The sequence below is a fragment of the Nematostella vectensis genome, chromosome 6, assembly GCF_932526225.1.
Source record: "Nematostella vectensis chromosome 6, jaNemVect1.1, whole genome shotgun sequence".
NCBI lineage: Eukaryota > Metazoa > Cnidaria > Anthozoa > Actiniaria > Edwardsiidae > Nematostella > Nematostella vectensis.
The window spans coordinates 12,052,772-12,080,332 of record NC_064039.1 but is presented as its reverse complement, the minus strand read 5'-3'; the positions used below and the strand labels follow the sequence as shown (position 1 = coordinate 12,080,332).

At 39.5% G+C, this 27,561-nt stretch overlaps 3 protein-coding genes and 1 long non-coding RNA gene across 5 annotated transcripts; 1 reads left to right on the top strand and 3 right to left on the bottom strand.

Moving 5' to 3' along the window:
* Positions 1-817: 817 nt before the first annotated feature.
* On the bottom strand, positions 818-3,191 carry LOC5520909. Its single transcript, XM_032366182.2, has 4 exons — positions 3,039-3,191; positions 2,469-2,505; positions 1,735-2,036; positions 818-1,019 (listed from the first exon to the last, which is right to left on the bottom strand). The coding sequence occupies exons 1-4, from the start codon at positions 3,129-3,131 to the stop codon at positions 1,008-1,010; spliced, it is 444 nt and encodes a 147-aa protein (XP_032222073.1). The 5' UTR covers positions 3,132-3,191; the 3' UTR covers positions 818-1,007.
* A 1,488-nt stretch (positions 3,192-4,679) lies between these two features.
* LOC5520898 (protein O-mannose kinase) lies at positions 4,680-6,955 on the top strand. 2 transcript variants are annotated; one of them, XM_032366181.2, is made up of 3 exons: positions 4,682-5,020; positions 5,095-5,470; positions 5,928-6,955. In XM_032366181.2, exons 2-3 carry the CDS (start codon positions 5,201-5,203, stop codon positions 6,525-6,527), a joined length of 870 nt encoding a protein of 289 aa, XP_032222072.2. In that variant the 5' UTR covers positions 4,682-5,020; positions 5,095-5,200; the 3' UTR covers positions 6,528-6,955. The 2 variants fall into 2 exon arrangements, with proteins under 2 accessions (XP_001640835.3, XP_032222072.2); XM_001640785.3 differs by having other exon boundaries at positions 4,680-5,470.
* Positions 6,956-7,644: 689 nt separating this feature from the next.
* Positions 7,645-9,559, bottom strand: LOC116604163. Its single transcript, XR_004290937.2, has 2 exons — positions 8,567-9,559; positions 7,645-7,821 (listed from the first exon to the last, which is right to left on the bottom strand). It is a non-coding gene; the product is annotated as an uncharacterized LOC116604163 (long non-coding RNA).
* Positions 9,560-10,716: 1,157 nt separating this feature from the next.
* LOC5520914 (glycerol-3-phosphate acyltransferase 1, mitochondrial) lies at positions 10,717-27,447 on the bottom strand. Its single transcript, XM_048728896.1, has 27 exons — positions 27,006-27,447; positions 26,394-26,528; positions 25,922-25,989; positions 25,474-25,578; positions 25,319-25,377; positions 24,709-24,823; positions 23,382-23,478; positions 22,778-22,889; positions 22,224-22,251; positions 22,041-22,134; positions 21,851-21,899; positions 21,680-21,760; positions 21,521-21,570; positions 18,635-18,667; positions 17,831-17,944; positions 17,368-17,557; positions 16,433-16,503; positions 16,101-16,168; positions 15,355-15,574; positions 14,742-14,775; positions 14,539-14,621; positions 14,142-14,201; positions 13,756-13,836; positions 12,922-13,035; positions 12,323-12,446; positions 11,561-11,629; positions 10,717-11,280 (listed from the first exon to the last, which is right to left on the bottom strand). The coding sequence occupies exons 1-27, from the start codon at positions 27,228-27,230 to the stop codon at positions 11,105-11,107; spliced, it is 2,655 nt and encodes an 884-aa protein (XP_048584853.1). The 5' UTR covers positions 27,231-27,447; the 3' UTR covers positions 10,717-11,104.
* Between the last annotated feature and the right edge of the window lie 114 nt (positions 27,448-27,561).

Genomic DNA, 27,561 nt, shown 5'->3' with positions numbered 1-27,561 from the left:
ATCAAATTATTTTTTTTGTCATGCAAGTTAAAAGGAAGCAATAGTTTTATATTAAAATAAAAATCTCGAAATCTGCGCGATGAATCTTTTTCTAAATCTACAGTAACACCTAACAATACTCCAACTTAAACAACACGAATTTTTGGCTTAAACTGACCTGTCAAACTTCGCGATTGATGAATCTTTATTTCACGCCAAAATTGTCCTCGCAATCTTTGAAAAAATAAATGCACTCTTGCCTACAAAGATCCATCCCCGAATTTACGCCCCCTGCTAAGTCCAAACCCTAAGGCAACTTGTGTGAGAGGGGCAAGAGGACCAGTTTTGCACAAGAATAAATTTCAGATAATCTATTCGAGAGTATTTTTGTTAAGATAATTTGAAAACTAAATAATTTTTCCTTTTCAACATTTTAGCGCAACCCGCAAACTATTACCCGACGCTATTGGTAAAAAAGGCCTTACCGAAAGTACTTGCTTGATGTAGTTGCATGTCGAGCCTGCGTTTATGAGAAACTAGAATCGAAAGTTGAGTATCTGAACGCGCTTCAAACGAAGCCCACGCTAGTGTCACACATGGTAATCGACGATAGCTGCCTTGTTTGTTTCACATGTGACAAAGTTGCACGAGCGGAACTGAGATCCCATGCATCCCGGGTTGTGCATTTCATACAGATATCTCCTATTCTATTCCATTTGGTTATGGGGTGAGCCCGCTGGCTAAGCGCGTGCGTACGTTAGCCACCCAGTTTATACAATCGGGGAGAATGTTTATATGGCGTGCGATAAAGACGGAAAAAACAGTACCAATAAGCAGGTCACTTACAATGTTTTTAATAGGGAAGAATTTTACCATTGATTAGCACTGAATTAAAATTTAATTTTCCATGTTATTTAAATAAGAAGAGCCTTTCGCAGTAACCTATCTCATAACAAGTACAGTTGTAACGAAGTTGCATAAGGCCTGTCTTCACTCCTGCAATGGTATTGTCGGTGTCCGGTGACCATTTAAAAGTTACACTGAAACAGATAATTCGATAGAATTTAACCACAAAATAGTTCAAATATCAAAAGACAGAGAATATCCCCTCCATAAATTTGACAAACACAATGCTTGTAGGTTCTTGAAAGCATGAAAAACCACGCTCCCAGACACTCTTACACCAGGCGCGTACAAAGAGGGTCATTTCTTATCTTCAAATACTGACTCCCCCCCCCTCCCCCATAGCAAATCCCGGGTACGCGCCTGTACGACAAACATGTAATGATTATATCCCTGGTAATGTTATCTTCTTATGGGTCGAAATGGCCTAGAAATACGACGGAAGGCTCATAATCGCAAATGATGATTATTCGGATTCCATTTTTTTTATCTTATTTATTTACGTTTCAAAGGGGCATTAATCATGGAAACCGGATTGAAATTATTTCTCTGCATTAGAGGTTCTAAAAAGTGGTACCTCTTTGAAATACTGGGTCGAGTCGCCATATTTTTTAGACATTCGAAATATTAACTGCGGTTTTCGGTATTCTAGGAACACCCGTTAAGAATTTCCAACTGCTGAACCGCTTTCTAGCTTCAGTTTGTCAATCAACGTGATTACACTTTTTGTTTCTTGATTGATCAGCACCTTAGGAGGAGGTGACGTGATTTGAAACCATTCCCATTTCTGGCCAATGAAAAGACTCTAATGATTTTGATTGACACAAGAAGGCTATTAACCCTTACACTTACCGTACAAATTCCATATATGAAATTCGTGAATTTCTTTCCCACACCATGATCGCAGTCGGTTGACATCCGATGCATGTTGAATCTTGCGGCAGCTTGCTCGTCACTCCAGCACTCTCCATAGAACTGAACCCCGAACATGCTGGTGAAGCCTTTTTCGTATGCCTCCTTTGCGCATGCGCGGATGACCTCGGTGAAGTCTGGGTATTTGGACCAGTCTATTTGCCTGCGGTGGTTATGGTACGGAATGCGTAATGCACGTTCGTCTTCATTGTCCTTGTAACATCCGACTGCCTTCAGCTTAACTAATAGATCAATGATGATTAGTGTCTTTGTAACATCCGACTGCCTTCAGCTTAACTAATAGATCAATGATGATTAGTGTCTTTGTAACATCCGACTGCCTTCAGCTTAACTAAATCGATAAATGATAATTAGAGCCTTGCGCCCGGGATACCTGTGATAACTCTGGTGATAACCTAAAACGTAGAGTTCTAGGACTCTTTAAATGTTTTAACCTTGTCCCCAGGGTCTTCTGGGTCATTTTCAATATGGCGTCTATATTAAAAATTACCCAGAAGACCCTGGGAAAGATTGAAAATGGCGGCCAACGAAAAAGGATACAAATGCAAAATGCATGGTAATGAGCCAAGTCGATTGTTTCATCTTCATTTGCATGCATATGCATTGAATACGACTGATTATTAAACTTGATTAGACATTTAACTTATCCTTACGCATCTTCCCATCGCCAACTTCAACTTCAATGTCACCCTGAAAAACACAACATATAGGAAACATTGGTAAGGCATGGCAGTGGGCGAATACGGCGGTGGGTCCTGTTAGTTTAGGGTACAGTATGTACTCCAGTTCTTTAAAACAGATGTACTACTTCCAGACGATACAAGCTTGGTATGGTCAGAGAAAAGCCCACTCTAATAAAGACTCGAATATCATTTTTGGTTTGTTTTTTATTAAACTGAGTCAAGGGACGATGTATATTTTATACCCCCTTGACAGAGTTGGATTCAGAATTGTACTCAAGAGGGCACCAAAACAAGTATCTTAAATGTTGTTTGAAGTGAATTTCAGGATTCTTTAAAGCTCCCACATCTTTTAATGTAATCCTTGGATGCATGAATGACTAATCGTTTATAGAGGTCCTAATGTAAATAATAGACTTCTGTCTTAAATAAGAAAAATACTACTGAGTACCAGAGGAAGAGCTTCAAGCTTCACTTGCGTTTAGCCTTGCTGATTTGGCCGGAGCTTGGAGCCTCTGGTACCCAGTGTGAGGGAATTATTACCCCTGGAGTACTTCCGTGAGCCGGAGATGAAAGACAGACGGATATTACAGCCAGTACAACGCCCAGCGTAATCGTAAATGCGCTTGAAGGCATGCTGTGATGCAAGAAGCACAGGTTCAACTGAAATTGATTGCGAAATGGGTGACTTTAAGAGGAGAGTGCCTGATATGAAAGGGGCGTATAACCTGCCCCATTCCTTAGCTACGCGTCGCCCAAATTTGATATCTCTAAGTTACTAATTCAAGGTATATACATATAATCTGATCGTTTTAGCGGAATCAGATACTAAATTTGATTTCTAAAATTATCTGACTTGATATCGGATTTGATATTTTTCGATTCCTTACGTTTCCTTGTTAGCGAGATTTTGCTCTTGATGAGCGCGTGACATTTTGGATGCGCAAATAAAATTGGTGGCAAAGTAACAACAGCAGTCTCCGGGACGATCAGAACAAGATTATAAACAATTATTGGAGGAGGTTTTAGTGATATCCGGAATAATCAATGTATAGACAAGTGGAATCAGGCGAGGCCGAATTCAATGATTGTTTTATTATACATTTTAATTCAGTAAAACTTAATTTATTCCCGATTCGCACAAAAGCCGCTACTTTTCACAATCGAATCTTCGCGCTCTAGGCCCAAGATGCATCTCGCGCGTAGAACACTAATCTCAAGCTGCTAGCTGATTGGGTGATTCTCAAAATAAAGCGCGCGCTCTAAGCCAATCAGAATCGACATAGTGAGCCCAATGTATAAAACAATATTTAGAAGCAGGGGCTCATAAGTAGAGGCATTCAACTTCCCCAAATTCTGGTATTATATATGTGTCACGGCGTTTCCTAGGATCAGGCTATTTTTAGACGCGCGGATTAGCCAGTCAGATGCTTCCTTTGTGCTGACGTTTTGGCTGAGCTTAACTGCACGCGCAGTCTCAGAAAAAAGCTTTATTTTTTCTTCGGTACTGCTTTGACTTTCGTTGCTCTCTTCTTCAATATGAATCCAACTTTGCCTTCAAATTTGAATTCTGGCTTGCAATTCTTTTGTTGAACAAACAAAACCGACGGATGGATAAAAAAGTATTCTTTCTATGTGTAGACAAATAAACATATCTAGGTCTGAAGTTTCATTTCTCGGGAAATTTTAAAAGTGCCCTAAAAAGACTATACAACAAAGCCACACGTGTATACCACTGTATTTTAAACCGTCTGTCAAATGTTGAAAATGTGTCAATACAAGTACTGTTGAAATTGTTTTCGTCACTCGTTGTACCAGTATTACTGTACAGTTGTGAAATTTGGGGCACATGCCTTTTAGGAAGGGCTTCATCGTATGAAAATTTTGAGACTAAATTTTTCAAAGTATCCAATGATTTCGAAAAACTACTGAAGTTTTTCAAGCGTATACTAGGAGTCCACTCAAAAACTACAATTTCAACTATATATGGAGAACTGGGAAAAGCCCCACTCGATAGCACAAATTTCTTCCCTAGTGGCAAAATATTGGTGCCGAATAAAAAGTAGGATATATGAAAACACCTTATTGGGGGAAACGGCGGAGATCAGCCTTTCTTCAACATCTAATGTCCCTGTAAGGTTTATCAATTCCCTATTGGCTTGGTGTGATTTAAAGACTCTACAGGAAATAGATATTGAAGGCCAACAAATTCATACCCTAGGAAAATATATGAAGAAAGTACTGAAAAGTTATGCAACATTTTGGAAAACCCAGGCACAGTTAAATCAAAATAGTGGAAAGCTACGCACTTGGGGCAAGAAAATGGCTACTATCGTGTAAACAACAAAAAAATGGTCCATAAACAATTTAAGGGAAAATTCTCCATGTACCCTCCCTCTTTGAATAATATAGTTTTCTTTATTTGTTTGTTTTCACTGTGTAGGTAAATCATCCAATTTGGGGGACCTGTGCTTTAAAACCCAGTCTCTCTCCACTTGCTCCAATCCAATATGGCGGCCCGAAGGGTTTGTAAAACACTCCTCGTTCTATGTCCAATATCGTTCTTCCTTTTTACGTGCTACGTCTTATTCTACTTCAGAGAGGAAGAAAAGAAGCAAACCAATGAACGTGACAGCTCATCATGCCCTGCAAACTTTTACTTCGAAAGGGGCAAATGTTTACCTTGTAGCAAAGAGGATTTTAGTATGCCTGGGTGGGTTTCATGTACTAAGAGACTCGACTGTCACAGCATAGCTCAAGACGTACGAATCAGGAAAAGACTAAGTAACCATGGCAGGCTGAATGCAGTGAAGGATATATATCTTGCGGATTGGCACGGTTATACAGTCGTTTACTCGCGCTGTTCACACGAGATGTATGCGGACGATTGTTTGCATGGATTGCGGATGATGGAAGGGTTGCAAGGGAGCCCGCATGTCACTCAACTTATAGGAGTATGTTTCTCAAACCTAGAGGTGAGAAGAACTCTTGCTTTGAAATAAAAAACCTGAATTCATTTCTCACGTCGATTTTCTTGTGTGATTCAGCAGGGGCGGACCTATGTAGCCTTTCGCTAAACGGGGGTTTAGCCTTTCGCTAAAGGGGGGTTTAGCCTTTCGCTAAAGGGGGGTTTGGCTCAGTGACAAAGGGGGGGGGGGATTTTTTTTGTTACATATTGCTTTCTGGCAGTCCAAAGGTGGCCCCTAGATCTCCAAACTGTTCAGTCTATGCATACATTGAGAAAAGTGTGGGGGGAGGGTTGGCTTTCAGATATATGGCTCCTCGCATAAGAACAATGAAATTTGCATCTAAATTACTCTAGAGATGTGAAAGATGTTCTTAAACCTGAATCAAATTCTTAGAAAAGGCTGATACGAACCATCCTATGAATTGATAAAAGGGTTAATTTTGATAGAAATATTTATGTTTCAGATGGTGACTGCATATTATTCACATGGCTCAGCAGATAAACTTGAAACATTACTTCAAAAGCCAAACATGGGACAGTACAACACAACTAAGACTAGATTCCAGTTGTCTCTAGATTATGTCAAATCATTATTCTATCTACACAATAGTCCTCTAGGAACGAGGGTCATGTGTGACACAAATGACCTTGAAAAGACTTTATCACAATACTTGATAACAGACGATTTCCATCTTGTTCTAAATGACTTGGATGCATTGCCTGAAGTTGAGCACTCAAAAAATAAAGAGATTAAATGTGGTCATAGAGAAATCCAAGGTGATTTTGTAGCCCCAGAGCAGTTGTGGCCATTTGAAGACAAAGACTTCAGAGATGAGGCTATGCCAGGATATGATGAGAAAATAGATATCTGGAAAATACCTAGCGTTGTTGACAAACTCCTACCATGGAATGAACAAAACAATCAAATAAGACAATTATTGCTGCAAATCCACAAAAAATGTAAATCAAGAGATCCAATACTGAGGCCGTCCGCTGCTGAGGTTCTAAAAGTTTACCTTAGTGTGAATAGCATTGTTGAAGATCAGACAGAGGAAAAAAGATAGCACAGGGACATTGAGCATTGTAATATCTACAGGCCCGTACCCAGGGGGGTAAGGGGTGTGAACGCAACCCCCACAACGGCCAAAGGTCCACTTTCGGTTCTCAATAGACATGCTATTTGTAGACAAAATTATAAACTTTAAGCTAGATCACTCAGGTATGTAGCCAAATCCAACAAAAACGCCCCGTGGAGATACTGCAAAGACATAAAAAAAATCCCTATTTGTTTTTTCGGGAGTGGTCATTTTTGGTGGTGGATTTTTACCAGAGAACTCAACCCCCCCCCCCCCCCCCCTTCCCCGGAAAATTAGGTCCACTTTTTCAGATTTCGCACCCCCAAAAGAAAAATCCTGGGCACGGGCCTGTATCTATGAGGGGTTAAAAAATAGTTGTTAGAATTTACGTATAAAATAAATTTATATTTTCTTTAGACTTTGAAATGTTGCTTTTTTTTATGATAGTCATGTATGTACAAAGATTGGCACACGAGCTGCTTTAGCTTGGTGGTCTAGTTCAATTTGGTTCAGTTTGGCCACAGTCCTCTCTCGTCCATGAATAGTACCAGGAGGCCCAATCCCTTTAAATATACTGAAAAAGTCCCAAACCCACAGAGGAGGCTAAAGGATTGTAATGTATCGTGACACTAAACACCCTGTAGCCTCACCACACGTCTATTTTCAGTGGCCAAGAGGGATATTACAAGGGGAGTGGAAGTTTTACAAAAGAAATGAAGAAAAACATGTCTGCCTCCCGAGAAATACAATGAATTAATGAGGCTTCCAACCTCACTTCCCCTAACAAAATTTTCTAGTTATGGCCATGATAATCGTATGTGATGGTTTGTATCAGTTCTGTGTTTAACGGGCGATCAGACAATTTTTGTTTTTGATCTTAAAGGGAAACAAGTGCAGCAATTAGTGCATGGACTACACCCATCATCTTCCTCCTCATCTAGTAAGGAGTCTCTCTCCTCAGAATTTCCTCGTGAAATACTTAGCATCTTAGCAGCTGAATGTGTTTCCATCGGTTCATGCCTTTTACTTTTCTCTATTCCGTATTTGTTTAGTATTTTCTCTCTGTGTTTTGATCTTTTAGCCTCTAGCTTTGCAAATTTCTTTATGCGTTCTTGTTCATCTTTTTGCAATTGCTGTTCTGCTTTTTCAAGTTCTTCTTTTTTGAATCCATCATTACTTGAGTCCCGCGTGAACTCCCCTACTGTGCTTTGAACCTTGCCAGTGGCGCTGGAAACAAGATACTTGGCCGCAAACGACGCCATGTTCGATAATTGCTGTTTCTCTATTTATTTTATAAGAAAATAAAAATAAATATGTAGTAAGTCAGCCACTAAACACTGAACATTTTTGTACTCTAAATGATTTACTGTAGTATTCTATTAAAATACCACAGCATAAAATTAAACAACACAAATAAAGATGCCTAATTATTAAATAACTTTTGGTTCATAGTTATCATTATCAAAAAGCTCGGAAAAGCAGATAGCAAAGGCGCTGACAGAATAACCCCTTGCCAAATCTTCACCCACGGAACGACTTTGAAGATTTCAAAATTCAATTAACGGATGAATGTATCGTATCACGTTAAGCACAATTTAGTTACGGTAACTGAATTCCGATTGTTATTCTTTTATATTCATAAAAGGTTAAACGATGGACCTAGCACGGAATATCCCTGATTCTAAAAAGAATAATCGCATTTCTATAAACTAGTGAAATGACGTTTAAATAAAACAGCCCTAATCAGAACTTCAAGTTCAATTTTTTGGTTGCGAAATAGTACACAGAAGTTTTATGAAAAATTAAATTACCGCTAACCGCTATCTATAATAAAATAAGCACAAATCCAGTTGTGGATTTCCAAAGAAGTTATTACTAGAGAATTTAACAATAACAAGATAGGCCTACTTCGGCAGGGAGAAATTATGAACAACCTTTAATCGCGCAATGAATTCTAAAGTACAGATTCAAGACAACGATAGCTCTAACAAGGAAATATCGCACGTTCTAAGCGACTGCTCACTTACCTCATTTATTGTGTAGTCTCAATACGCCGGACAAAAACAACTATAAAGTTACCCTAAGCCTAGGAAAAGTGTAAAATAATCCGACTGCTGAACGCTTAACTACTAGTGAGGTTCCTTTAAAGATCCGCATTGGGATAAGATAGCTGAGCAATGCATTTGGCGTGCCACCGTGTCGCACTGTTTTCAATGTCAATATCGTTAGCGTTTTGTTGTCCCTGCGACTTATGCAAATTCAGCCTTTCGTGACGTTAACTATTTACTTCAACAAAATGTACATGATTTTTTTTTTTATTTTGGCTCAGGAGGCTTAAAAGAAAATTTAAAAAAATGAAAACGGGATTGATTCTTTTTGACAGCTCAGAGTGGTGAGTTTCGACACATTAAAAAATGTTTATCAAGTGCAACGATAGTACGCGCACTCTGATTGGTTGATTTACCGGGATTTGGAAGTACGCACCGCGCGTAATGATCTCTGCTTGCGACGAGTTTACCAACGCGTTGTTTGTAATTAGACACTGGGATAACAACCAAAAAATAAACAAATTACATGAGGAAATACAATGAAACACAAAACATTAGGCGTAGCCACGGGCTTTAGGATACTTTTACTCCAAAGTGATGTCTAATGTTTGTTAGTTCTACATAAACCACGCGTATTCCTACTTCAACTGGATGTATTTGACTTGGATTCGCTCCTCCAGCGAGCTCTTTTTCTTTTGCGTTTACGACCTTTCAAACGACGCGCTATGTAACCGCTGCCTGGTAAATGAGTAACCTGAACTTGAAAGAACATTCCCATCTAGGTCCAGTAGAGAAAATGTCAGCACAAAGACATTGGTGGAGTGAGACACTCTCACCCCATCCCCACTAAGCTTGACCCGGACTTCACTTGGAAGGCTGGCTCTACTTGCAACCTGAAAGCCATGAAATTCATTCCCAAAATTAAGCATGTATACACTGGTTAATGGCTTCTTGATATTTTCTTAGGGGAAAATGATCTTGTTTAAACAAGGAAAATCCCTTATATATATTTGAGGGGGGGAATGGGGGCCTATAAATGTATTACATATTTTGAGTATATTACACTTTAAGAAGGATCCATATCTTATATACAGTCATCATGTTCCACTTACATATTTCCTAAGTTCATTCTACAAAAGCATCTTGATGGGAAGCTCTGCTCCTGGATCTGGTCCTGGGGTGCCGGTCAAGGGCCACTGTGTGTCAAGCTCCTTTGCCAGTGCCTCAATGGTGTGGGTTCGTGGTAGGCAATTTTCAACTCTCGCAATCTCATGGTACCCTCGCAGTGAAATGGAGAAGCGGTTCATGATATACAGAAGAAAATTCGCTTTTAATACAGCACAAGTAATCAATTAACTTTTTAATAGACGCGCGCTTTGCACTGTTTTTCTATTATGTGTCATAGATTTACTTGTTTTCTTTACCAGACAAAACACCAAAGCTGAGATGTAAGCTTGTGCGTTTCAGCTGATTAGTCACTTTGTGTGCGTTAATGATATTTTTCGGATCACTTGCAGCCTATTATTTGGGTTCTTTTCTGTTTTAATAGGGGGCGGAGATTAACGATACCGCGGGAAATACGAACTCTAATTTATATTCTAGTTTTTGTCATCATAAAAAGCACCAAATACAAAACTAAAAATGTCCCAAGGAGGTATTCGCTCAAAAAGCCTGTAATTTGGCAGAAATATAGTTCAACAATGGTTCTATCATTTGCGGGGTTAAAGAAGAATTTTAGTTTACGTCTGTCTTTACTAGAAACTCTGTAAACAGACATTTTTAAAATTCCCATTCGATTTCTGACAAAAAATGGGCCTTTTCTTGGTCCTTTTCCTCCACAGAATGATTTCTTGAAACCGGCTACTAACGGGCGCAAATCGTTCCTTAATCTTTTATCTAATACTTGCGGGATTTAGTGTTACGTTATTACGGCCCTAATACAGTAGGAATTTAGTTCTATATAAGACGTTTTGCGATTTTTGCCGGTTTTCTTTGTATTTCGCCTGTTCAATCAAGCATTAGATTCGAGCGCGCTGAGCCGCATCACGTGACACAGTAAATGGCCGCACATTCTGCGCGATGGCAGCGCGATGCCAACAGCGCCTGCATATTAATACCGTTACGCTATATTTGATAATTTGCTCCCCTTTATTAATTCCATCAAACATAAATTAAACGTGACTGCTTTATTTTAAAAAAACATACAGTAACCAAAGCTCCGGTGATTGTTCTTCTTTGGCCCACAACTGTATTCATTATTAACGAACAATTGCACCGCTTTGCTTCAAAGCGGTTTGAATTGCACCGCTTCGCTTCAAAAGGTAGATGCTGCTGTCTAGGTTTGAGTATCAGAATGTATCGAGACACTAAACTGTCGTAGCCTCGTAAAACAAGCGCTTTTTTGTATTTACTTTGAGCCATGTGAATATGTTTACGTGTGGAATAGACCCACCGCCCTTACTGCAACGTAACTTGTAGGCTATGGTTCTACAGGAAGCGCTGTGGCGTTTGTCCCGTTCATATTTTATATTGGTGAATTCTGTCTATCAGCTCAAACACGGCCTCCTCGTCTTCGTAGTTGTTTGTCAGGCGCAACAGGGTCTGGTTTGCCTCATTGGCACGTAGCTCCACCACACCCAGCTCCTTGAAGGTGCGAAGCGCGTTGCGTAGAGGCTCTAGGGAACAGCTCTCAGCTATGGAATAGCATATGACTGGTCAAAAGTGGGAAGGCCATATAGGAACCATATAGGTACCGTAGGAAAAAAACGTAGGAATAATCAGTTGTATAATGGGACATATAAATACTCTGGACCCGAAAAATATCAACGTGAAATTCAACAAATTATAAAACCCAAAAGCCTCCATTATATTCTATATCCCAAATATATTGATAGTGGCATTCTCAAATATTCAATATAAAACTAAAACAATGTCACACAATTGTAGCGAGTGGTAGGGTATACAAATACTCACGAAACATTGTGACATCTTTAGACACTCTTTCCTTGGCGCAGTAATGTACGGCTGACAGGAACTCATTTTCTAAATAGTAAAATGAAATGAAAGTTTATCTTAAAAAAACAAGCGCTTAGAGTATTAGCATAAAAGCGACACCATGGACCTGTCAAGCGGTTGCTAAATAGAGGCTGTTCATTCTATGGAGGCTCAACAAAAAAGAATGGAACTGGAAGGTCCAGAGGAAGAAAGAGCCACTGCTGAAAATCATATTTGTCACCAACGTTTTCGGGTCTTAAATATATGTAATATGTTGGGACAATACGATACAGACGCACCCAGTATTGGTAAAAGAGGTGCGCAGTCATAGGTATCACACGGAAAAAACATAGTATTTAAAGATTCCTTGATAAGAAATGATCAATTTTTTGTCCGTCAAAGGGGGGGGGGGGGGGTACACTGTGCCAAGGAAGGGGGGCGTACCCGGCGCACCCCCCCTCCCTGTGTACGAGCCTGCGTTAGACAAATCTTAAGCGCGACACGGCAGTGAGGGTAAGGTGAAACCTTGAAGGAGCTATCAAATAGCGTCAGTAGCATAGATCTGTGTAATGAATTTGTAGCTGAAAAATATCCGCTTAGTTTATTTGTGCAAATCTATGATATCGGTCCCACCATGCATATTGTAGAGCTTTTCTGACGAGACGTCTGTAAATGCGTAGATTTTAATACGATAGGGTGAGGGGGCAATTACACCCAAGAGCCAATAAGAGAACTACTCACCAGTGAATTCCTGTCCTCGTAACCATAGCAGCCCGCAACTTGCGATCCAATAGGATTCCACGAGAGGGCAGACAAGCGCTTGCAAGAAGGTCAGACGGCTTAGCTGAGACTTACTTGAAGACAGCTAAAAACAACACCGTAAGCCCCTTGAACTGTGAATCCCACGAATAGTGAGCCCCATGAGCCGTGGGGACCCCATAAAACCTGAGCCCCATGGACTGTGAGCCCCAAGAACCCTGGGCCCAATAAACCGTGGGCCCAATGAACCGTGGGCCCCATGAACCGTGGGCCCCATGAACCGTAGGCCCATGAGCTGTGGAGCCCCATGGACTGTGAGCCTCATATACCGTGGGCCACATGAACCGTAGACCCTTAGCCGTAAGCCCCATGAACCGTATGGGCCTCATGGACTGTGAGCCCCATGAACCGTGGGGGCCGAATGGACCGTGGGCCCCATGAGATGTCAGCCCCATGAACCCTGGGCCCCATGCAACGTTTGCTTTCAACACATGCATTTTAAGAATGCCATTTGAAAAGTGACGCGAAGTAATAAGCAAATATAATAAGGCGCTCTAAGAACGTGTTTTCTCGTGACCCACCTTGAATAAAGGATCAGCGATTTCGTGCCCAAAACAATCGTCCTCGTCATCTTCCCAAGTGTTGGCAGAGAAGCCGAGCGACCAATCTTTATCCCTAGAGGTCGTACTACGCGACTAATAAAACCACAAAAAGCAAGCAAGAATTACTAAAATGCCATAGTGATATGAACAGTAAATAGAGTTTATTAAGGACGGATGTTCATACAATCCCATTGAACGGGAGAAAAATTCCGATGCTTATCTGTGGAAGTGGTCCCGGAGAGGGAGGGGCTATTGACTGTAGCCCCCACTTATTTTCACTTGTACACTACTATAGCTAAAATGTGGTGTTGGATGTTTTTTTGAGTTTTGGAACTCACAAGCACTACCCGGGGTGCTCTGGGGCCGGTGAAGGTGCTAACTACAACACCGGGTGCAAAAATTCCGATCCTTCAAAAATAAGAAGAACTTTTTATATCTTTCCATTAACTTTAATGTATCTGTTGTTATTCTTGAGTTAAACGTATATCAAAAAACCGGTGATTTCTCAAATGTCTTGACACGCGAACTTTCCGCTAATCAAGCGCGAGCGTTCCGTTGCGCGCCGTGAGAAGTTTACCGCAAAACTGCAAACTTGTTTTGTATGTTTTCCCGTGAACCGGCAGACCTGTCTAGCTTGTTTTGTATGTTTTCCCGTGAGCCGCCAGACCTTTCGAACCCCTTCAAACCCTAGATCTTTGCCCTTTGCTACTGTAGATTCTCGGACCATCCTCTTTTCATGCTTCCTCTTTTCGTGCGTCAAGAAGGGTTACTAAAAGGAACTCTGAGAGATTTCGAAAATTCGCTCATATTTACCTCATCCGTACATCGGATAACCTCGCATGTAATAAACTTCTCAAGGGCGTCTTTAATACCAGCCTCGACCGACACACATGGCTACGTCAGGAGAGAAACGAACGTTAGAATAGCTAAGATTACCCCTAGAAGTGCTCACAATGGCACATTACATTAACATGAGTTAATATAGATAATATGGCGCTTTCAGGTAAAATAAGATTTATTTAAAAATTTGGTGTTTAGCAATATAGGAACAATGAAAAATCGTTTGTGTAACCCTAGTATAACTTTTTTTTTTTCAGATCGGACAGAGTACATGAAAATTTATGTTATCTCTTCGCCTGCAATGATGCATAGGAATGGAATGGATATCGGAATGACCAGATGTAAGGCTTTCTACTTACAGGGAGAAAGATGAATTCTTTCTGAAGAATCTCGCAAAGATCTTTAGCTTTCTCGACGATCTACAGAGAATAGACAGAGGGATGAGTACGTGAGCGTGAGTATGAGGACGGGACATTACAAAAGAACTGATCTTCACTTGCTCGAATTGTTGTCGGGCAACAGTGGATTGTATTGGGTCTTTGTGTTTTTTTTTTAGGTATGTTAATTTGTCCTGCGGACTAACCCATAACACCCTTTTATTTCAGTGCTAGAAAAAAAATGCACTCAAAAACGTCCTAGACGAGAGGAATGCTTCTGATATAAGGTAATGTTGAAAGTTAAAGCTTCACACTTGTGTGGTTTTGTGTGTTATTATAGCCAAACGGTGGGCTTTTCCAATACGTAGCTCTTACTCACCTCGCTTTGAGGAAGTGTCCCTTCCTGCTTGATGTCTTTGATGTCGATATCATTATCTCTAGCAACGGTTACGATGCTGCACGCTGCAAAAGGCCAACACACAAACAGTCAAGTATGGGAGGGCTAGGATACTGAACATATGTACAACAAATCAATATGCCGACAGGAATAGCACAATAGTACGAAAGTCTGAGATTGCTTACCTAACACGGATTCCAAGGCAAATACTGCCAAGACCTGGAAAATATGAAAAACAATGTTAGCATATTCTTTAAAATATTTTTTGTATTTATTGCAAAAGGTTGCTGTTGTCGTTGCTGCTGTCATAGTATCTGTTGTTACAGTTGCTGCAGCTGTTGTTACAGTTGCTGCAGCTGTTGTTACTGTTGTTACAGTTGCTGCAGCTGTTGATAAAGTTGCTGCAGCTGTTGTTACTGTTGTTACAGTTGCTGCAGCTGTTGATAAAGTTGCTGCAGCTGTTGTTACTGTTGTTACAGTTGCTGCAGCTGTTGATAAAGTTGCTGCAGCTGTTGTTACTGTTGTTAAAGTTGCTGCAGCTGTTGTTACTGTTGTTAAAGTTGCTGCAGCTGTTGTTACTGTTGTTAAAGTTGCTGCAGCTGTTGTTACTGTTGTTACAGTTGCTGCAGCTGTTGTTACTGTTGCTGCAGCTGTTGTTACAGTTGCTGCAGCTGTTGTTGCTCCGCTCAGGGTCTTCGTTTCAAGGTCTTCCTTGTCAGTGCGGTTTTCCTGTCAATGTTGCTTTTTCTCTAAATAAAGGTGTAATTTCCATTGTTGCCGTTTTTATTTACTCCATACCAGATTACTATAGTGCACCAGGTTGATTATATGCGACGGGCTCAGCTTAGGCGTGACCTTGGTCACGGTTGATTGCATGACTCCTTCTGTCTTTGTGACGTCAGTTGTTGTAGCTGGTGTAACGCTGGACTGCGTGACTGTCTCGATGTCCACCAAGTCACGTAAAAGGTCAAGTGAATGATGCAACACGTCACATGTTTCACCGCTGAAGCCGACGTCACTACGATGATAGGGAATTGATCGATAAGTAGTGTAGCTTCCATGACATATAAGTATAGGGTGAGGAGAAACTGACAAAAAGATAGATAACAAAGGAAATAAGGCGAGGTAGGGTGTAATAAGTAATGCTTGAGAATATAGCGTGAAAAAAAAGTAAGAAAAACAAATTGGTTAAGAGTTTTTATTACTGAGTCTCCGAGCACAAAAACAAGTGCACACTTTAATTAAGGTTCCGTGAAATCTCAAATTATGGTCGGGATACTTTTCACAAATGATTCGACATTTTCACATTTTCAAGAGTTTCTCATCTCACCCACATTTTTCCAAATCTATTTTTCTTACCACGACGCAAAAAGGGCAAAGTGCGAGTGCGTTCTAGGGGCCCTTTTGCTTGTATTGCGCCAAAAAAAAAAGCGTAAAAGAACTTTGTTTAAAAAAAAAGTGCGACTTGGGGAAACATGCACCTTAAAACATCTTGTCTTCTTGGATAAACTCAGCCTCAAAAAAGCACAAATTTCGATACTCACCGTCCTCGTGATATGACTTCAGATCTTAACCACTGGAAGGAATCCGTCAAAGCCTGTAGAGTAGCTCCCTAGTACAGTAAATAACGCGTAAGTTTGCATACTGTACATTTCTTGTACCGCAATAAGACAGCAACAGGTTGAATGGAGTTAAAGCAGCTTGCACAACAAGTTTTTTTTTTCAATTGAACTGTGCTAGTTTAAAAAAAGCCTTTTCGATTTGCGTGACAGCACGCTGCGTGACTGCTCACTGCGTGACAAGAGTTGTTTGTATGAATTGTGTAACAGAAAAAATCTCATTGATTTGCATGTTGCGTGACAGCTCATAGATGTACCTCTCTGTGGACGTAGAGGAGGAGGAAGGCGAGAATGTTGGTACTCATCACAGCGCTGCACTGGACCGCATCTACCAATGACAATACAAATAATCAACTAGCCTTCTACGTCACTTCTATAGCCCTCTTCCATCATCGTCAGCATAATTTAATATATTAAAATGGACCAGCTAAAATGAACAGATGTCAAGCCCACCCCCCCCCCCCCACAAACACACACGCACACACACCCATTTAAATGATATGAAGCATTCTCACCATATATGACATGATAGCCCAGTTCCTTGGTCAACACACACACACACCCATCTAAATGATATGAAGCATTCTCACCATATATGACATGATAGCCCAGTGCCTTGGTCAACACACGCACACACCCATCTAAATGATATGAAGCATTCTCACCATATATGACATGATGGCCCAGTGCCTTGGTCAACACACACACACACACACACACACACCCATCTAAATGATATGAAGCATTCTCACCATATATGACATGACAGCCCAGTGCCTTGGTCAACACACGCACACACCCATCTAAATGATATGAAGCATTCTCACCATATATGACATGATGGCCCAGTGCCTTGGTCAACACACACACACACCCATCTAAATGATATGAAGCATTCTCACCATATATGACATGATAGCCCAGTGCCTTGGTCAACACACACACCCATCTAAATGATATGAAGCATTCTCACCATATATGACATGATAGCCCAGTGCCTTGGTCGACACACACACACACCCGTCTAAATGATATGAAGCATTCTCACCATATATGACATGATAGCCCAGTGCCTTGGTCAACACACACACCAATCTAAATGATATGAAGCATTCTCACCATATATGGCATGATAGCCCAGTGCCTTGGTCAACACACACATATCTATCTAAATGATATGAAGCATTCTCACCATATATGACATGATAGCCCAGTGCTTTGGTCAACAAAAAGCATCTATCATCCCCCATGGCTGCAATTGAGACATCAGATACATTCCTGAGGAGGGAGGACAGGGGTGTTGAGGTCATGGATGCCTTGGCTGCCATGCTAGAGCTGAATTCTTGCATTATTGAGGAGTTGTCCATGCAGCGTGAAAATTCCTGGAAATCAAAAAAGGCCTGGACCTCAGTAATTGATCAATCCCACATTGAGTTAACAGGGTTCTACTAGGGATAGGGGTGAGAGTAATCAGATTTCTACTAGGGATGGGGGTGAGAGTTAGCAGGGTTCTATTAGGGATGGGGGTGAGAGTTAGCAGGGTTCTACTAGGGATGGGGGTGAGAGTTATCAGGGTTCTATTAGGGATGGGGGTGAGAGTTAGCAGGGTTCTACTAGGGATGGGGGTGAGAGTTAGAGGATGGTGTTGGCCTCACCTGTAAGGAGAAGGGCTGAGAGAAATCCACTCTCACATGACCATACTTTGTGCCCAGAACCTGCCAGATCCCCTTCACGGCTTCCCAGAAAGTCTCTGGGCGTTTTGCCTCCCCCTGAGGAACAAGTGATTAATTATACACTTTAATATAAACGTCTCATACAGGTACAATATAAGAGCTTGTATAAAATTAAGCAAAAATAGCAATACAAGATTTAATAAGAGCTAGAATTGATGGAAAAAAAAAACAGAGAGTAGTCAACATCAGTGTAAGGAGTGTTAAGTGCTGCCTTCATGTGTCTAACATTCGCAAATCAGAATTTTCCAGTAACATAAAGCATTGCAAGAAAAGTTGAAGCCATCACAAAATACACTCAAAATATGCAATGCAAGGTTACAGGGTGCTTCAAGCCAATTTAATTCTAATTTTGCGATTCTTACGTTGCTGGGGCAATCTTATGGCATGCAATTCACCCTTTCAGCGCTGGAAAGTCATGTTCGTTTTGCGGGGTCAATGTCCAACTAATCGTAAACAACATGTGAAAGTTCGGACAAGTCAAGAAGAGTGTGCTTTTGTACGAACAAAATTGGGACAACAAAGCATTGTGCTAATGGCACCTGTAGAAATGAATCTAAATTCCTTGAAGTTATTTTTCCTTTTTGACTTGTCCGAACTTTCGTGGGTTGTTTTTAATTTGTTGGACTTTGCCCCCGCAAAACGCATGTGACTTTCCAGCACCGATGGATGAATTCAACATGGGTTAGTTCACCACAAGGTATTTTAAGCCTAAGTGCATGCACTCACCAACAGCTCCCGTGGGTAACTTGTCTCAAGTATCTGCAAATAGATACGGTAGTATTAAGGTATTGGCCAAAACTTCTAAATACAGGAAGGTCCTGGTAGTCCGGCGGATATGTGTTTGAATTGCGCACTTTTTGCTAAAGTTACCAATTTTAGCATAGTGATAGTTTTTGATAACCTTTTCAAGATAGGCTATAGAGCCAAGCTCAGATCGGCTTTAATTTCTAATTAATAAGAAGAATTGATTTGGCTGCCATTTTGAACCGGAAGTAAACTACCTTTTTATAAAAAATAGATAAACTTGCACATTTTAATACTGTTTTTCACTAGACAACTTATATGAAAGTCAAAGAATGTATTTAAACCCAATATTTTTTTAAATAACCGCAAATTTGTCATTTTTGGAACTTTAAAGGTGATAGGCACCTTTAACCGGAAGTAGTCGAAAGTAAAACCTCAGACGTTTACTTCACCCCACGCCCTCTAGCAAAAGACACCAATTTTATTGCAGTTGTAGTGTGCAATAGCCTTTATAAGATAAGCTATGGAGCCAAGATAAAATCAGCTTTTATCACCGAGTAATATGGTTTATTATAATTGCAGCCATTTTGCACTGGAGATTAAATTTGGCATTTTTGAAAGCACAGAGATGCACATCATGTTTAAAAGTCTACGACTAAAATATTCATAAAATCCATTTAATACTTTTAAGTTGTAAAAAAAGGCAAAACTGATTAGGTTTCTGCTATTAATTTTACCTTTATTTAAACCGGAAGCAGGTTTCCAAACCTGTTTCTGCACACTCTAATCAAATAATATTTTTTTAAATAGAATTGCACAAATGATAAATGCACCAATTTAATATAAAGAAAATGTTTTCTTGCTTTGTGAGCCTCGGCATTTTGTTAAAAATTAGTGAAATCCTAGTCAGGCTGGACGTTCTTAAAAATAGATTCTTATAAAACAAAAAGAGTGTGGTTCATAATATGTCGGTCTAACTCTGATGAGAATTGTTTTCTTTATTTAATGCAGTTCAGATATCTTACAGCTTTATCGTTAAATGATTCAATGGAGCTGCAAAGGGCTGAACATTTCAAGCTGGCTTTGGTGCAAGTGCAGCGTGCTGGGCAGCCTATCTTGCATCTAATAGCTCTTGGTTCCTCATCTAATAGTTCTTTGGCTTCTTGGCATGCCTTGAAAAGCTCTAATAGCGTTTGTCCAAAGCGGCTATGGCAACTGTTGTCCATTGTGCTAAAAAGACGGAAGTATTGAGACAGGGAGAAGTGCTTGTCCCCAACAATGGCCTGCTTGAAAGGCATTTTTCTTGGTGTGTTGTATGATAGCTGCTTCGTCGTTAGAATAAGATCAAATGCTGTTCCTTTCTTCACGAAGAGCTGTATTCTTGCCTCGTCTACTTTCAATTCTCTGTACTTGTTCGGTTGTATAGAAGCAGTGGAAAGCGCTCAAGTGTTGCCAAACATTCTGTCTTTTATCTTAACTGGCCTGAAGGCTAGCTGTCGAAGACCATCTGTGGCTTTGGGGAATACAGCAAGTACTGTCTTCTCCCCCTACCCGCACAACAGGATACAGTATCACCTGTAAATGCGTGAAATTCTAATTGGCGAGATACTTCTTTGACTCTTCTGTAGAAAGAGGAAGAAAGGCAAGAAGAGTGATAAGCGCACACCCGAGGCCACCAGATTAACAGTTCCTACTGTTAGAAACTGTTCATCTTGTAGCACTTGCACAATGTGTCCGGTCGTTTACAGATGTTGAAGTCAATTGGTGGAGCGGCCCGCTCCTGGGGTACTTGGTATCCCCACCAGGCTTGTCACATAAGCAGTTGCTTTTTTTTTAACTTTCTTTTCTCTTGATCCAGCTATTGAGCTGGAATGTTTGGTATACTTGGGCTGGCTATATGTGTCTTTTAAATCATTTGACGACTTTCGAAAATAGTGAGTATTGACGCGTGACTTTTCACTTTTGGATTAAATTATCGGCCATTTTAATATCCCAAGATAATTCGTGATTAAAATCAGATTTTTTTGGCTCCATAGCTTATCTTGAAAAGATGACCCTAAACTACTCCTGAAACAAGTTTTTTTTTATTTTTGTTTAAAGGCGCAAAGTGAAACAAGCGTGCCAGTATTTTTTACTATTGACTACTTCCGGTTCAAAATCGGTGTCACTGTAATAGTTACAAAAAATAAAAGAAATCTTGTTACTTTAAGAACTCTTTTGTTTAGTTGCATTCTCTGACTTATATTTGATTTGTCTATAAGTAAACTTTCGTAAATGTGCGATTTTATTATTTTTTTTGGAAAAAGTTAGTTTACTTCCGGTTCAAAATGGCGGCCAAATCAATATTCATTATTAATCAGAAATTAAAGCAAAACTGAGCTTGGCTCTATAGCCTATCTTGTAAGAGGTATAAAAAACTATCACTATGCTAAAATTGATAACTTTAGCAAAAAGTGCGCAATTCAAGGTAAAATCTGCACATATCCGCTGGACTATGGGGGTAAAATATACCGTAGATGGATGGCCTGCACCTGTATGAAAATATTGGATATATCTTTGTATCATTTAACTCTGTCTTTCTTTCTCTATCATAATTTTCATAGGCACTGTACAGCAGTACTGTAATAGCCACACTCCTTTTACAATTATATCAGCGGCATAGCCAGGGTTTTTAACAGGAGGGCGCCCATAAGGGACTTTCAAGGCATTTCCCCCTGTATTTTAGATAATGTTTCATACATTTACAGTATTTTGTCTGCTAGAAGGGGGGGGGGGCCCTAGGCCACCCCCTGGCTATGTCCCTTGTAAATTTCCATACATTTAGTTTTCACACTATGAACATAAAAGTAAAAAAATACTCAATATTACCTTTTCATATGATATATTGACTGGTACTATCAAAACATCTGGGACTAAACCTGAAAAGAACAGTGAACTTTTAAAAACTTTAAAAAGAAAGAAATTGCTCAACTTCAGTGGATGTTTGCTTAAGTTCCAGTATCAATTGATAAGGCTATATTACTGTACCTTCCACAACAGAGTTGACAACCACAGAGAGGAGACCAGACTTAGGGACCATGGCCTTTCCAGTGCGCGACCTGCTTCCCTCTAGGGGAGAAGAAAAGTTCATCACCTGCAGGTTTTTCTATAAAAATATATCACCACAGAACTCCTGTATACATTGACATATTTTCTCACCAATGAACACTTCAAGATATTCTTTCTCTTTGAGCAGCTGCTGTACATACTAAAAAAAGACAAACAAAAAGAGATGGTTTTATTATGCTGTTATAGCTACAGTAAACAAACAAGTCCAGAACAACATTGACAACAAGACTTACATTGTGACAACATATTGTTGTGACAACCTACTGTCAGAAATATCTACCTCTTGGAGAACACTCTTGTAGAGATCATCTTTGCCGCTAGCATGGTCTAACTTCCTCTTAATAAAAAAGCCTCCTAGATGTCGCATCAACCAGCTAGTAAATTTAAATTTTATTTTATTAGAAAGGGTTTTGGTTACATAGAAAAATGTATAAAATGTCAAAAATGATAGCATGGATCTAACCTGAATACCAGCATGTTCTTTAAATTATCTACAAATGATGAAAAAAATGTTAGAAACACAACTCCAGGAGTTACAAAGTGAGCTTTACATGTGTCTTGTATTAGAAACCCTAGTCAGCCACACCTTCACATTTTTTTTTGTAATCTGAATGAGCAAATTACAATCTTTTTTTTAATCAGGTTGTTATTCAAATGTAATAGCCTAAAACAGTTTGTCAAAAGATGCAAGTCAGATGTTTTGCTTCAAATACAAAAAATGTTCATGTTTAAGCTGGTAACAGCTACCCCCAGCTACCCCCTTGTGCCTTGCGCTATGGCAGTATTGTTACCCCTTGCCTTGCGCTATGGCAGTATTGTTACCCCTTGCTTTGCGCTATGGCAGTATTGTTACCCCTTGCTTTGCGCTATGGCAGTATTGTTACCCCTTGCCTTGCGCTATGGCAGTATTGTTACCCCTTGCCTTGTGCTACTACAGTGGTTTGGCATTGATCATGTCCAAAACAATTACTACTATAATAAGAAAGTGTAACACTTCCTTTACACTTCCAGGAGTACCTCCTGCTGCAACGTGTGGGGGTTTGATGTCACAGGTGAGAAGAATCCAAGTTACCAACACGTAGTCCAGATGACTCTTGTGCAGAGGAAGGAACACCATGGGCTTACCTTCCTGAAAAGTGCACAAATTATTGTACAACAAAGTAAAGCTGCAATACTGTACATTGCAATGTATCTTTTTCGCAGAATAATAAATACAAATAGTAATTATCTTTACTTAGTAAAAATAAAATATTGAAAATTTCCTTGAATGGTTCTAATGCCATCGGATAGGGGTAACAATACATGACCATGTACTCCCTCAAAATACATGTAAAGGTTGACAAAACACCCAAGACATTGTAGTGAAACAATAGAAATAAAGTTAACATCTTTTCAAGTCTTCTCAGAAGAAGAAAAAAAGAGAAAGAATTTTTGAGTATGTATAATAATCAGTCTGAATAAAAAACAAATTAAAAACATGTTGTTTACTGGATCTTTAAGAAGTCTCCCAAGTCTGCTATCTGATATCCTGATTGCAGCTGAATCTTTGTAGAATTTAAGGAGATAAAATTCCAAAAACACCTTGTTTAGTGGATCTACAGCTAATAAGGTACACCTGTACCTGAGCAGCCCTCTGCAGCATCTCAATCTGTCCCTTGTGGAACTGGATACCATCCAGAAGTTTGCCAAACAGTTTGAACAAGAACCAGCCAGTGAACCTAACGACAAGGTCACAAGAGTAATTGTGCAAGGCTATACTTTATTCCTTACTGAGATCATACTGTATGTAATTATGTGGGCACAACCTGCCCCTAAAAGGTGCACACTGTTCACAAAACCTTCTTGGGCAACACCATGACATGTTATGGCACACCCAGATTAACCACAAATATTGCTGTCGGCGATCATAGCAACATTTGATTGCAGTAACCTGGTAACTATTCTGAGATGCAGTGGAACTGATAGCACTTTGAAAGAAAGGGTAAGACTGTTATAGATTTAAGGACATCTATGCCTTATTGGTTATTCACTTTCTACCAGCTGTCAACATTGAGATCAGAACCTCTATGCAGGGCTTCTGGAATTACGCACTTGTGCGGAAGCACGTAATTTGGCTTTCTTAGCGTAAACCACAAATTTCCATGTAATCCCGCGTAATTTGGCTAAATTTTGAAAGACAAAACTTTTAAGTGCACAGCTGATGTGTTCTTTTGTGGTTCTTACCTCTATTTCTTGTAAAAAAAAAGAGATATTCTTCGTAAGAGTGCGATATTTCGAACTGAATTTCGAAAACAAATAAAATGACTAGGCGTTCTTTGCTACACCGCGAAGGCCTAAGACTAACAATAAAACACCTTTTATAATTGGCTGGTGGCTAGAAGCCAATAAAAACTTGGCTAAGATATTTTCGCGCAAAAAAAATAACCTTTTTAAGTTATTTCATGCTTTCCTTTGGTAAAAAATGTAGTTTGGGCGTAACAGTTGATATTCCGTGAAATTTAGCGCGTAATTCAGTAAAGAAGCCTGAAAAATTTTGGTTTTTAAAGAAACATGTATTGCAAAATCCCGCGTAATTTAGGGCATAATGATAGATTTTCCACGTAATTTAGGAAAGATTGGTTATGTACTTTCTACCAGCTATCAACATTGAAATCAGTACCTCTATGCCTTATTGGTTATTTACTTTCTACCAGCTATCAACATCGAAATCAGAACCTCTATGTCTAATTGGTTATGTACTTTCTACCAGCTATCAACATTGAAATCAGAACCTCTATGCCTTATTGGTTATTTACTTTCTACCAGCTATCAACATCGAAATCAGAACCTCTATGTCTAATTGGTTATGTACTTTCTACCAGCTATCAACATCGAAATCAGTACCTCTATGCCTTATTGGTTATGTACTTTCTACCAGCTATCAACATTGAAATCAGTATTTTCCCTACTTGATGAGAGTACGGTAGATTGCTGATGCCATGTTGGAAACAATCCCACTTGCTTGCTTATTCAAAGCTGTTATTTTCTTTTGCCGTTTTCTTTCAAGATTTTCAAAGTCTTGCACTGCAATAAGAATGGGGTTATTCATGCTCTTTGCATATTTCCCACTAGTTTAGATTTAACAAAGAAAGCACTACAACAACAACCACAGAATGATCAAATTCTTGTAATTGCAATATATTTTTCCACATGTTTTCTCAGGTTGTAACATGTTATTGCACAGTGCAGGCAATGAGTAATATAACCTCAACTCATGGGCATCAATCCTTCATGCATATTCTACTCAAGGGTGACCTCAGAGTATTGACTTTGAAAGTTTATAAGGCTAAGAGTAATTAATAAGACCTGCTTAAACACTGAAATGCAATGGCACATGGGATTAAATAATAATAAATACTGTAACACTGGATTGGCTGTAAGTTTTCAAATAGAACAGTTAAAAGTATGTGTGCAATGCAATGCAAAATAGGGATAAATTAATGACAAAAGTAAAAGCATTGTAAATTTTAAAAGGAGGTCTTTTCTTATAATATCAAATAGTTATGGAATAATACTCACCATAGGCACCTTGTGGTGCCTTGTCTTGAAAAACACTATTCATTATGCAATTTTGCACCCTGGAATGTACAAGGAACAATTTGTTTTTACAATTTTAAGCCTGATCATTGTTTACCAAAATGTAGCTAAAAATATTAAATCGTTAATTTAGAAACCTGGGGGAACTTGTGACTGATTTCTTTACATCTGCAAAGGTCTTGCTAACTTTGCGATTGTATATGTAAAGGATGTGGCAAAAACTCCTTCTGAATAAATTCTCTCTGCAAAGTGAAACAATCACCAACTGTAAATGTGAAAAGTAAAATCAAGAATGTTGGTCAAACATAGGTAACACTTTTTTAATCATCAAGCTAACACTTCTAATCAAGCCTTTCGTCTATCACCTCTCTTGCTAATACAAACAGAAAGACAACAGCCAATAAACCACTAAAACATTAAAAACCATCAGATTACAATCTCTAAAATTGAGTTGAATACAATAACATAAAGTTGACTGCAATAGTATAATTGTGAGAGTTGACTTAAATAGTGTAATAATGAGAGCTGACGGTATCTATTTACTGTATGGTCGGTCATGTACAGTGGTGTTTCTACAGTACTAACCTGCCGTATACTGCCATATTTAGAATGTTATGCATGCCTTGTGATGGGATGTCAGGGCTGAAAAATTCCTTCACCAAATTCATAAAAGGAAAATTAGAGTCTCTTCATGATAATAATGAAATTAAAATCAAGCAATATTAATATAGCACTCCAAAGGAGCCATTAATTAATCTTGTAATTTGAGTAATACTTCCATAAAAAATAACTCACTAAACAAACGTATTTTGTTACTTTTAATTCAGGGTTGTTCAATTAATCAGGTTAAAAGTATGGACAAATAACAAGGCAAAGTGCAATTTCTGATTCAATCAAAACTAAAGGTATACCTATTGCTGAGCAATGAAAGGAAAATTATCTAATTTTTGGTTTTAGTTTTTTTAGTGTAATCATGGGATTTAGAAAAATAAAATAAAACAGGCTCTAGCCTTTCCTAAGATTCTGCTCTCCAAAATGTTAAATAGGCTGTATTCACCTTGGAGGACTCGGCATGACATCTTGGACATCCATCACCCATAAAAGGACGATCCCTCTTGTACTTGGAGGGGACAGCAGCAGGAGTGACCTCAAACTGCTTTTCAGTAGCAGATGCTAAAAAGTCAATGTCATCCTGCAGAAAGAAGTTCATAAACAGCCATCTGCACTGCACGTTAACAAGGTGGTGCGCATGGGGCGCTTGCAACCCCCCCTTGGCTGGCAAAAAGTGGGTCATTTTTTATTTGAGGATCACCAAATAATCCTTTTTCCATATGATACCATAGCCGTCAACTCTCCAGCATTAGGCAAGAGTCTCAAGATTTTGAATATTTTCTCAAGCCTTATTTTTGTGAAAATATCCAAACATTTGCTGTATTCTCCCGCATTAGCTATCTTGGTACTTCTGATAAATTCACTGTATTTTCTCAAGATTTTTCCTAAAACGAGGTTGACAGCTATGTGATACCTATGATTGCCCATCCCCCCCCCCCCCCTTCCCCAGACAACCAAGGGTGAAGTACCCATTTACTGGAAAAACGATTAAGCAGGAAAGCAAACACATAACATATGCAAATTAAAGTAGTACATCTTTCAATATTTTCATTCATACCATTTGCCTGTTCCCTCTCCGTCTGCCTGACCTAGCAGAGCGCGGGGGCTGTCTATTTGGTAGAGGTCTTGGGACGTTTCCAAACCTCTGTATCCACGCTTCCTTTCCAGGTATTGACCCTCCATCTGCAAGTGATTCGGAACCATTGCCGTATTTTCCAGCCCCGGATTTCCGCTCCCATTTGCTGTAAACATCTTCGAGTTTCTTCATTTGAACGGGATCCATTGTGAACGAAGTTGACAAAGAATTCTCAGAATTTCCTAATTCACAGCATATCGTTTGGAGAATTCTGAAGCTTTTCAGGTCGGGAAATAGGGTGGGATATTAACTTTGAGACTAGCGAGAAGAATCATGAACTACGAGGGACTCACTAACTGGCGCACGTTTTCGCCGTCGTATGTTTGCCGCCATGTTGAATGACGAGGAGGACTGGGCTCCACACACAATATACACAGGCATCCCTAACACATAACCAGGATACTGAAAAACTGTTTAGTTCTGCATTTCATTTTTGCTTAGATTTTGTTTTTGGTCATAGTTGACAATGTTTTTGTGA